This window comes from Akebia trifoliata, chromosome 13, assembly GCF_017979445.1.
Source record: "Akebia trifoliata isolate Shusen 1 chromosome 13, ASM1797944v1, whole genome shotgun sequence".
NCBI classification, from domain to species: domain Eukaryota; kingdom Viridiplantae; phylum Streptophyta; class Magnoliopsida; order Ranunculales; family Lardizabalaceae; genus Akebia; species Akebia trifoliata.
This window is the reverse complement of record NC_141387.1, coordinates 32,918,730-32,931,515: the sequence shown is the minus strand read 5'-3', so window position 1 is coordinate 32,931,515 and position 12,786 is coordinate 32,918,730. Positions and strand designations below refer to the sequence as shown.

The window sequence follows — 12,786 nt, the reverse complement described above, 5'->3', positions numbered from 1 at the left end:
CTGTGAACTTGCTCGCTTGTTTTTTTTTTTTTACTTCTCTATGTTACTAGGTTTCCACCCACAAAAGTACAATATCCTAATGTCGATCTTCTATCATCTAGAGATCTTGCCCAATCTGCATCAGTAAAAAACTATCCTCATATGCCCATTCTTCTTAAATAAGAGACTTTATTCTCAATGTATGATATGCAGCTTATAAGTGTTGGGTGTGAGGAGTGGCATATATTGACTAATAACACTAACTGCATATGCAATATCTGGACGAGTGAGGAAAAGATAAATCAATTGCCCAACAAGGCATTGAAACATACCAACATCCTATAGAGGCTCACCACCTTGTTTACCTAGCTTATGGTTGACCTTTATACTATACGATTATCGACTGATTTTGCCCCCAACTTTCCTATCTCCTAAAGAAGATCTAACACATATTTCCTCTAAGAAATAAATATTCCCTCACAAGATCTAGCCACTTCTATGCCTAGAAAATACTTCAATTGGCCCAAATTCTTGATTTCAAACTCACCAACCAAATGCTTCTTCAACCGCTCAATTTCTTCTTCATTATTCCCAGTCACAACAATATCATGTACATAGACAATAAGAACAGTGGTGTTGCCCCATGTATGTCTAACAAATAAAGTATAATGAGCCTAACTTTGAGCATACTTCAGATTCAGCATTGCTCCACTGAATCTTTCAAACTATGTCCTAGGAGATTGTTTCAAGCCATACAGAGATTTTCTTAACCTACACACTTTGTTTTCTTGATAGTCGAAATCTTCGTGAAGGCCTCATATACACTTCTTTTTCAAGTCTCCATGAAGGAATGCATTTCTTACGTCAAGCAGATATAGGGGACACCCCTGATTTGCTACTAAGGATGACAAAACTCTTATAGGATTTAATTTGGTTACATAAGCAAAAGTTTCCTCGTAATCAATACCAGAAGTCTAAGCATATCCTTAAGCAATTAATCAAGCATTATACCTTTCAACTACACCATCTAGCTTGTATTTCACAACATATACCCACGGGTACCTTCCCCTTTGGTAAATCAACTAGTTCCCATGTAGAGTTCTTTTTCAAGGCTCTCATTTCCTCAATCATAGCTTCCCTCCATTTTTAATAGTATTATCTAGAATATCAACGAATGGACGCATATCAAAGAAGAATATAGAAAGTAAATTGTCAAATCTATAATTAGAGCTTGGCAGATATTTATAATAATAAAAGAGTGAATGGACATAAATGCCCTTACATAGAAATAATAGAATTAGACTACCAAATAAACTACTATTTTCCAATACTCCCCCTCAAGCTAGAGCAAATATATCAACTGGGCCCAGCTTGACAAGATGAGAGTTAGAGATAGAACGACCAACAGACTTCGTAAGCATGTCGGCAAGTTCATCTGAAAAAGATACAAAGAATATCTGAGGAGCCCCAAATCGAACTTTCTCCCTGAGAAAGTGAACATCAACCTCTATATGCTTAGTTCGTTCATGAAGAACTGAGTCAGAAGCAAGCGCGATAGTAGACTTGTTGTTGCAGAACAACGAGGAAGAACCAGAAGTAGGAAATCCCAACTCTGTCAGCAAAGATCGAAACAAAAGAACCTCACACGTGCCAAGAGTCATAACACGATACTCAGCTTCGGCAAAAAAACAAGAAACCACTCTGTTTCTTACTTTTTTACGAGATAAGGTTACCACCATGGAAAGTACATAAATTAAAGGTAGATTTCCTGTCTGTAAGAAAACTCGTATAGTCAACATCAGTGAAACACGACAGATGTGGTTCAGCAGTGGATGAGTAGAAAAGCCCAAAGCCAAGACGTGACTTCAAGTAGTGAAGAAGACGGTGAACGGCATCAAGATGAAACGTATGCGGAGCAAGCATAAACTAACTGACTACACTAACCGCAAAGGTCAAATTTGATCTAGTGTGAGTAAAATAAATCAGACAACCTACAAATCTCTGATAAGAAGAAGGATCACCAGATTCGGTATGAAATCGACAATTCTGATCTATAGGAGAAAAGGCAAGACGACAACCAAGCATACCAGTGTACTAAAGAAGATCCAATGTGTATTTGCGTTGAGATAGCGAAATACCAAGTCGAGAACGAGCTACTATTATTCCTAAGAAGTACTTGAGAGGACCCAAGTCCTTAACTTCAAAAGCACAACCCAATATCATCTTCACCCTGTCAATCCACTGTGCATCATCTCCTGTCAAGATAATATCATCTACATACACTAGAACAATGGCCAAACGACCATCCAATCCTCGATGAACAAAGTAAGTATGATATGAGTGACATCTAGTGAACTTCATAGACAAAATAACATCTGAAAATCGTTGAAACCAGGCTCACAGGGACTGTTTCAAGTCATACAGAGATTTGAGAAGGCGACATACTTTCCTAGAATATTCCCCCTAAAGATGAAACCCAAGAAGGGGCATATAGAGGACCTCTGTCAAATCACCGTTCAGAAAAGCATTCTTCACATCAAGTGGGTGAAAGGGCCATGAGTGACAAGCAGTTAAAGAGATAAGAAGGTGAATAGTGGAAAGTTTGGCGACCAGGGAAAATGTGGCACCAAAATCTTTCCCTGGAGTCTGCGTAAATCCCTTAGCAACTAGACATGCTTTATACCGATCAACAGTGCTATCCGCGAGATATTTCACAGTAAAGACTCATTTCCACCCAACACTCTGCTCCCCAGATGGAAGGGTAATAAGTTCCCAGGTGTTATTTTCTACAAAGCATCCATCTCAACAGTCATAGCTCTAATCCACTGAGGATCTCGCAAAGCCTCTGACACAGACCGAAGAACTTCAATAAAAACAATGAGAGCAAGGTAAGCCTAATAAAAGGAAGAAAGACCTTGATAAGAAACAAACTGGGCAATGGGATAATCAAAGACACACCCCTGCTTACCTTTGCAAACAACAATAGACAAGTGAGAGTTAGAAACAAAAGGAATAAGCGTAGGTATAGGTGCAACGGTAGGAGACGATATACCTGAGTCCAAAGAGGAGGTTGGCAAGGGTGGAGAGGGATGAGGGCGATGAGTGTAAACCTAAAGCAACGGCAAAGGAAAGACTGGAAAAAGACAACACTATAGGAGATGAGTCCAGTGAAGAAAAAGGGTCCTACAAAGTATAATTGGTACGAAAGTATAGAACATTCTCAAATAATATAATATCAAGAGAATGTATGACACGATGAGAAATCGGATCATAACACCGATACCCCTTGGACATAGAGGACTAACCCAACAAGACGTACCGAATGACTTTATCATCTAATTTAATGCAATTGGGAGTCTTGTCCTGACCAAAGCATGTGCACCCAAAGACTCTAGGAGTAATGGAGAAGAAAGTGTTGTCAGGTTGAAGAACAGGAAAAAAACACGATGAGAAATCGGATCATAACACCGATACCCCTTGGACATAGAGGACTAACCCAACAAGACGTACCGAATGACTTTATCATCTAATTTAATGCAATTGGGAATCTTATCCTGACCAAAGCACGTGCACCCAAAGACTCTAGGAGTAATGGAGAAGAGAGTGTTGTCAGGTTGAAGAACAGGAAGAAGAGCCTTTAAAGGCTCAACTCTTTGTTTACTTCTCTCTCCCAAACAAAAAGAATCAACCTAGGATTTGAAGTGGAATCTAGGACTGGGAAGAAATCTGAATGACTTGTAAATGGAATCCGTGTCTAGGCTGATTGGTCTTCTAGCCAACTCCAGTCTCGCTCACACTTTGAAGGATAAGAAAGTTTGGAAAAATAATCATGACGGGAAGTTATCATTATGCTCTCTTATTCTATGCTCGACCACTATAACCCCTTGGGGTCCATCTTTCTCCTTGGTCCAAAGATTTAGGGATTATTGGTCCTTTTGACAGTGACTATCTTCACGTGGTAGGTTTATTCTGGACATAATATTAGCAATTGATCATCTCATTGCTCATCAAATACAATTGTTAACTTTTGCTACATGTGAAAGCAAGTGATGGAGTTGTGGATCACCTTCTTGTTCTTTGTATGCTTCAAGGGAAGTCCTCTGGAGCAAGCTTCCATTTGTTGTCTAATAGAGCATTTGGAAAGAGCACAAGAAAATATCCTAAGGGGTATGAGGTTACCTTTAACATATAGAGGTTACCTTTAACAATATGTCAGATGGTCAAAACCAATCTCTTCTTATTGTGTATTCTTCAACAAATCCGTTTTTGAACCAGAGTCAATGATCTTTGGGGGGACTTAGTGTTGTTTGTGATTCTTAGGTTGTTGGCAGGATGTATTTGGGGTTTGTTCACTGTCCTTTGTTTATGCTTCTATGCTCCTTGGCTCAGTTTCCTTAACCATTGAGGAGATAGAGTACTTGTATCTCATGCACTTTTCTTCATAACTGAATACTTTGCCTATCAAAGGAAAATAAAAGAAAAAGAAAAAAAGAAAAAAAGATGAAGATGCTATAATAGTAAAAAAATAGTTCATATTTATATCAAGATTAAGTGATCAATGAATAAAATATCGTGTATAAGCCATAATTAGACGTCATGAAACCAATATTCACATGAAAAACCATCAACAATTTAGAATCTCCACTCCTCAGACATAAGAAAACAAATACTCATGATCTTCATTAAAACCGTAAAAACTCCATAAACAACTAACCCAAAAAAAGGTTTTAAGAGAGGAATTTGTACTTGCTCCGAAGTGTTGCAATAATTTGATGAATGTTGAACTTGATTGAATATTTATATCAAGATCAAGTGATCAATGAATAAAATATTGTGTATAAGCAATAATTAACTGTCATGAAAGCAATCTCCACATAAAAAACAACCAAGAATTTAGAATATCCACCCCTCATGTAAGAAAACAAATACCCATGATCTTCATTAAAAGCTTTAAAAACTAATAGACAACTAACCCAAAAAAGTTTTTAAGAGAGAAATCCGTACTTGCTCTGAAGTGCTGCTGTAATTTGATGAATGTTAAACTTGATTGAAGATAAATGGATTCTATTTCTTGCAGAAGCACCCCGATCAAGTGAAGGTACTGGATGGAACTTTGTGGCCTCGTAGATATCCTGTCCAAGATGACAAATGAAGTGTTGCAGTAATTTGATTAGAACTTGATTGAACAAAAATGGATTCCACATCTTTGTCCCCATTGGGACTTTTGTCACCTAATAGAAATCCTGTTCATAAATTATGAAAGAAGTATACTTGAGTCTTGACAAGACAATTATAAGAATAGCAGCACCTTGACAATTTCATCTGAAACAGCACCAGAAAATTGGATAGAATCCTCTGTTCCTCCCGCACCAAGCATGCCAAGGGATAACCAATTAAGCCATCCACGAGATTTGAATGACAAACGATCATCATTTTGCTGTTTTTCTACACTAATATGGCCACCATTTGTTCCCACATTGGTAGATGTTGAGCTCAACAACAACTCCTGCAAATGCATTACAGAATCAAAACATACAAACTTGAACTAAAACATGAGTAAAGTTTATAATCAATAAATGAGCCTATTTAATGAACATCCGATCTAGTCATAAGCATGAAAACAGAATTGTTTTCATAGGACACCGCTATCCATACCTGTGACTCGCGTTCTGCAATAGACCTATAACTCAAGATATCATCCAAGTCTGATTCTTTCTCCATTTGTTCCAATTCTCGAAGAATATCATTATCAACAGGCTAACAATCACCGATAAACAAACACACAAAAAAAATCAGCCACTTTCCAGCAAAATAACTGATGTTTACTTCACAATTATAGTCTCACCCTGTTTAGAAAAAATAAAGTACCCATGATAAAAGTTGCAAAAAGGCAAAACTGAACATCCAAGCTTTCCAATTTGAGAAATATATCATAGCTATATCAAATGGAAAGCAAGCAGATAAAATCATAGTCACCAAAGTCTCTGACTAATCGAAAAAGTCACGATTAAAACATGACTTTGTTCTTCACCAATTTAATCACAATTTAAATGCGATTTTTTAATAAGACAACTTTTAATAACTTTGATATTAAATCAGAGAAAATAAAATATGACATTGATGCACTAGTAAGAGAATATGACCTTGATGAAAATGATGGTGACCATTTTACCAAAAAAACGTAAGATAATAATGACGTAAATGAGGATAATACTGATTTTGATGTTTTTGACCAACAGATGAATCTTAAATCGGACTTATGATTGTTATCTTTTTATATTTTGAACAATATAAATCTTGAATATATTGTGGCCCAGTGGTTACTTGTTGTACATGCATGGATCAAATCAATATGTGGTTTGGTACTTGATTATTATAGTTCAATATGGTATTTAATGATACAACATGAGAATACCACACAGTGGGAATCATTACACATTCCTAACCCTAAACTTTTTTTTTCGATTTTTCCTCTTACTGACTTATTCCTGAAATCAGACCTGGTGACTATGGATAAAATATCTTGATAAACAAATTGGGAGAAAAAAACATACAACACATTTGGAAGAGCCTACAAGAAGTAATTGCAGCAGAAGATGCAACATTGTCAATCCAAATTTGTTAAAATAGTCTAGAGAAATATATGAGCTATTTCTAAGTGATATCTTGATTGCGGAACCCAGACAACGTATACGTAACGAACACATGATGTGGCCCAAATTAATTTGTTTAGGATTAATTTCTAAGTGATACTTTTCAATTAAAAGCAGATTATCAAAGATCAAGAGTTTCCTAACACGGAGATGAACAGAAGAAAGGAAATGTCTAAGATCTTTAAATCCAGCTAGGCCTAGATAGTCATTTTCCACTAGGAATAACTTTTTTCTCAGATAACCAATTGGAGGGACACCGGATGTGTTGCAAAGCTTGTTCCAATATCATAACAGCTAATTACAGCTTTTTTCAAGATTTGAACGTTTTAGGCCTTAAGCTTATGTTGAAAATTCGAATATAATGGTAGGCTGCTAGCAATGACATAGGAATAGATTTAGCCCTTTTACTAAAAAACAAATCATATTTGTTTAGATTTTATGACATCATTGTAAAAGGGATTTTGATTATCGAATAAACATTTCCTTTAAAGTTTTTTTTTTAGTTTGGTCGTGAACTCTTTGGATTACTTAGATTAACACCTTCTAGGAGGTTTCCCCCAAATTTTCCCCTTTAAGAAATCCAGGCTTTGAAGGTGATCGAAGTTTTATATCATATTTTACTTACTATTCTTCTAGTTGCACAAATAGGGGTCCAATGTTCCCCATCATCAAATGGGATCTAAGTATGTCATTCCTTAAGAGCTTTTGAACGAATCTTAGAAGATGTAACCTTAGGACTTTTTTCCTGATAATTAAAAAGAATTTATTAAGGGGGTCGAGGAGACCAACCAACAAGGCCGACATCTTAGGTTGCTCATGATGCTGAGATAGATAAAAGGCTTGAGAATCTAGAACACCTGAAGTTTGAGACAACTAGTCCAATCGAAATGCTTTTATTTCCACAATGCTTTAAAAATGGAGATTCAGGATTACAATCAATGTTCGATGAATACACAGATGTCATAGATTGGGAACCACTACAAATCTTCGATAGGTATACAAAGATGAACAAGTCTTAGAACTAAGGAAGAAGAAAACCAAACAAACAAAAACAAAAACAAAAACAAAAAGAAGAAGAAATTAGTCAGAAAATATATTTGCTCAACCGGTAGATTTGAAATAGAATAGTTCTTTTGGCATATTTATAGACTAATCAACTTACATCGAACCATTTCTATGGAACTTTTCGAGGAAAAATCTTCAAATATGAAATATGTGATATTTGACAATATTTATAAGAGCTTCTGAGATTGGAAGGAGTTATTAGAAAACAAATGAATGAGAACTCATAGAGAAAGCGTTGTGGGCCCATCCAAAAACAGGTTCAATTAAAGACATGGCCTAATCTTATCCAACAAAGGGAGAACGAATGCAGCCCAAGTAATGGGATTCTAAATTAATGGCCAACAATCAAAGGTCAAGGATTCTGGGATGTTGCAAAGCTTTTAAATTTCGAGCAACTTTTTTCATTTATCTTCCACCTATTAATGCTAACAATCATATCAAGTAGTTTACGTATTTAAACCCTACCCAAAACAATCGTATAGTCTAAGCATATCCAGTCCTCATTCCTAATAAAAAGGAAAAGGTCTATTTGACTTCTATAATACATACAGTAATATTTAGCATTTGTTAACCTCTTTCTTTGAAACATGTATTTGCTAGTATTTTTTAAGAGTAAAAGATTTATTAAGAAAGCCGGTTGACATAACCAGCAAACGATACACAGAAAAGAAAAAAAGTACAAAGCCCCTCACTCCCCCCCCCCCCCCCCCCCCCCCCAAAAAAAAAAAAAGCACCCAACCCGTTCCTAACGAACCAGAAAATATGACATGGAAATTTAAGGATTGAAGCCTCCATATTATGTATTTCTCCAAACCATTGTCTTCCATGACCCTCTAATATAAATATTCTCACCAAATAGAATTTTCTATAATAAGTGAACAGCCGTTCTCCAAAACTATTTCTGAATACTCATTTAACTTAACATATGGGGTACATAAGCCCTAATTACATAAATTATTTCCTCCCTTAGATCGAAGTTTCAAAATATTGTATGAAGGGAATGCTATAGTCAAGGAAAAAATAGAAACATTCACCAAGATGAGTGAAACATATGGAATTGTTTAAAACATTCTGAAACATTCATCAAACTAAGTATTTTAATGATAAACATTGATAGAAAATGAACCTTACAATCATTTATGCTAAATTTATCACACTTCTTCATGTTGATATGCACCATTAAACGTTTATATGGTGAGAATATACTAAGTTAGATTGCATTATTAACTGACATCAACAAATGTTCGACAGTTCATGCATTATAAAAAAATTAATTGTTTGGTGTACCTTTAACTAGTGGTACTCATCATGCATTCCAAGTTATGTTAATTTTTATTGAGGTGCATATAGATATCTAATTCGTCTTGCAATCAACATGACTCCAATCAAATCAATTCAATCTACATCAATTCTTTCAACAATAAATTAAATTGCACTAAAGCATTCCACATTTAATTCATTTGATTTATTTTTATTTTTGTCTTTGATCAGTTTTTTTATGCTTTTCGAGAATCTACAGAAGAGATATGGACAAAAAAAAGGAATTTCTTAGGAGTGTCTTAGTTTGTCTTGGATTGTTTCAGCTAAAATGCTTTGCGACAAACAAACACATTTCGAAACATTTTGTTGTATAATTCTATTTCTATTAGGTTTTTTTAGTCTGTGTGTCCTCTTTAGTCTTTGCCTCTTCTCAGATTATGTAATCCTTTTAAAGCCTAATTAGGACTACTTAATCTAATTTAATTTTCTCTCTCAATTTTAACTTGGTATCAGAGCTAGGCTCTCTCTACCTCTATCGCCCTTCACTCCTTCTTTTGCTACAAACTCTATCGCCTTCCTCTTCCTTAAATCGACACTCCGCACCTCTCGTCTTCGATACATATCACTCTTACAAGGGTTCTTTTCCGCTCCACACCCTAATCGCATCATGCGATAGGGTCTTGAGGACTGTTTGAATATAGCCACCATAAAGGGCTGCAGCAATAGCAGGGTTGCTGGTTGGTGACTAATTAGCCTAACGATGGCATCTTGGACCTCCACAGAGGCTTGAGCTGACAGCAGCTTGGTGTTTTCCTGAAGACTAAGGCCTGCGACACTGTTTGGAGCCTGCAATCAGGTTGTACTAACAGCAGTGCTGCTGTTTGGGGCTGGCGATAACAGCAAAGTGCTGATTTGCTGAAAACTAAGGCCTGCGACAAAGTTTGGAGCCTGCGATCAGGCTGTACTCACAGCAGTGCTGCTGTTTGGGGCTGGCGATCACAACAAAGTGCTGGTTTGGAGTCTTCGATCACAGCAGGGATTGCTATTTGGGGTTGTTCTCACAGCAGTGTTGCTTCTTCGTGCCCTACGATTGCCGTAATGACTACTCAGGTCACCCACGACCGTGTTTGATTAGCTTTCACGCCTCTTACAATCTTGCATTGTCACCTTTAGGCTGCTGCAATCATTTTCTCCTTAAGAGTCGTCCTCTCGTCTTATTTGAACTCTCTTCAAACCAAAGTACATAGACTCTTTGATGGCCTTTGAAAAAGCCTCTTCCTCGATCCCCGATAATAGTGATGGATCGAGTGGTCTTCCTTCTCACTCAACCGACTTTCTAGAAATTCAATTACCACCATGAAATTAGATGGTCCAAATTATCTTCCTTGGGCACGATCGGTTGAAATGTTCATTAGTGGAAAAGGAAAGATTGGTTACCTCACAGGGGCGGACAAACAAACTGCATAAACCGATGCTTCTTACTCCCATCGGTTTGCTAATGATTCTATAGTCAATTATTGACTAGTTACATCTATTTAAAAACATTGCGGAAAGTTTTATATTCTCCTCAACAGCAAAACAGATATGGGATTCCGCAAAGAGCATTTACTCGTAATGTCAAAACAACGTCCGGATTTTTAACTTAAAGTGTGAGATTTCTCGTCTTTCGCAAGGTGATTCTTTAGTTATCACCTATATATCACAGCTACGTGTTCGGTGGGAAGAGTTGACCTTCTATTCCTCATCCTACGCCTGGATGGACCCTCTTGATGAGGCATTATATGCGTCAATTCTGGATAAAAATAGCGTTTTTCAGTTTCTAACTGGTCTACGGAATGAATTTGAGTATGCGAAAGTTCATTTATTGGATATGGATCATTTTTCGTCCCTACAGACTGCGTATTCTTATGTCTTAGGTGATGAGAGTCGTCGCGCAGCTGTCCTACCTCATTCTTCAGAAGACCACTATGCTATGCTTGCATGCCTACTTTCTCCACAGCCTCCCAGTGAATCTCTGCCTACCCGTCAATGACATAAGTGTGATCATTGTAGAAAGTTGGGTCATGTGAAGGCTCGATGTTATGCACTTCATGATCATCCTAATCAACAATGTCAACAGTCTCAATAATCTTCAACTCATGTAGTCTCTCAGCCGACTACTGATCCAGCACCTCCTTCAACTACTACCTCCTCCTCGGATTTAGTATCTCTATCTTAAGCTGAGCTTGACAAGTTTAGGAAAGTCTTCAATCAACCGGTCTCTATTTTTGCTCATTTAAGTACCTTTACATCTACACACAGTGTTTCCACCACTTCCTCACCATGGATCATTGATTTTGGTGCCTAAGATAACATGACCGATACGTCCTCCCTGTTCAAAATCTATAGTTTGTTCTGATCATCGCAAGGTTCGCCTGGTTGATGGTTATTTGTATTCTATAGCTAGTCAAGGTCATTTTCCTATTACATCTTCCTTATCCTTAACTAACATACTACATGTTTCTCAACTTACTACTAACCTTATGTTTGTTAGTAGCATTACCAAAAATTTGAATTATTGTGTAATTTTTATCCCTCTCATTGTGTCTTTCAAGATCTGGGGTCAAAGAGGACGATTGGCACTAGACGTGAAGTGAATGGCTTGTATCTCTTGGACGTACCCGATTCACTTAGCACCCATTATGTTTTTCAGCTTAGTAGTAGTAGTCAATCTAATAAGACTCTTGTAATGTGTTGGCACTTACGCTTAGGCCATATGTCCCTTGGATATTTGAAACGCATGTACCCTGTTTTATTTAATAATAACAATTTGTTTGATTTTTCTTGTGAAACTTGTCAATTAGCTAAACATGTACATTCTTCTTATCCTATTAGTACAAATACTATTGCACCTGCTATTTTTTACCTAATTCACTCTGATGTGTGGGTCCTTCTCCTGTCACATCAACTCTTGGTTTTCTCTATTGTCTTATTCATCTATGACCACTGTTGTACCACTTGGGTCTATCTTATGAAACACAAGAGTGAAGTATATGAGATCTTGAAGCAATTTCTTACTATGGTTCAAATCTAGTTTGGTCGTACCGTCAAAACCTTCCATTCTGATCTGGTATTGAGTACACCTATAATGAGATCTTGAAAATTTATTTAGAGTCTGACATTGAGCATCAAATGTCAATGTTAAGACCCCTCAGTAGAATGGTCGATTAAAACGAAAAAATCGCCATATTCTAAAGTTTACCCGTGCCCTCTCTATTAGCATGAACGTGCCACAATCCTATTGAGCCGATGCAGTTCTTACTGATATTTACCTTATTAATCGGACCCCCTCCCGAGTTATTCAGTTTGCCACACCTTTTTCTCAGCTCTATCCGGATCGTCATTTCTTTCCATTTTCTCCGCATGTATTTGGGTGCATCTGTTTTGTTCAAATTCTTGACCAAACTTGACCCTAAGGCTGTAAAATGTTTTTTTTTTTGTTATTCCTCTATCCAGAAAGGATACAATTATTACCATCCTCGTTCTCGACGGCGTTTCATGTCTCGGGATGTTTCGTTTTTTGAGCATACCCCATACTACAATGGGTCCGTTGGCATTCAATCTAAGTGGTTTCCCATAGATTCCCCAGATGATCCCTCCCATTTTTTATTTCCTCTTCCCATGCATGTTCCTCCTTTTCTACTCCTTGTCAGTACGTCACCTCCTCCATTGCAGGTTTTCTCTCGATGTCCACACGTGATACTACCATCACTCTTATGCCAGAGCAGCTCGCCTCCATCTCCACCTCCTTTTGTCCCCTGTGATGATCATCCTATTGCTACTCGTAAGG

At 37.1% G+C, this 12,786-nt stretch overlaps 1 protein-coding gene across 4 annotated transcripts in view; it reads right to left on the bottom strand.

Moving 5' to 3' along the window:
• Nucleotides 1–12,786, bottom strand: part of LOC147388379 (vacuolar protein sorting-associated protein, putative (DUF1162)) — a 91,074-nt gene that overhangs the window by 42,468 nt on the left and 35,820 nt on the right. For all 4 annotated transcript variants that reach the window (XM_086420414.1, XM_086420415.1, XM_086420416.1 and 1 more), the window contains 3 exons: nt 5,635–5,736; nt 5,288–5,485; nt 4,984–5,111 (listed from right to left, as the gene is read on the bottom strand). In XM_086420414.1, the coding sequence (XP_086276540.1) occupies nt 4,984–5,111; nt 5,288–5,485; nt 5,635–5,736 (428 nt within the window). The remainder of the gene's footprint in view (nt 1–4,983; nt 5,112–5,287; nt 5,486–5,634; nt 5,737–12,786) is intronic.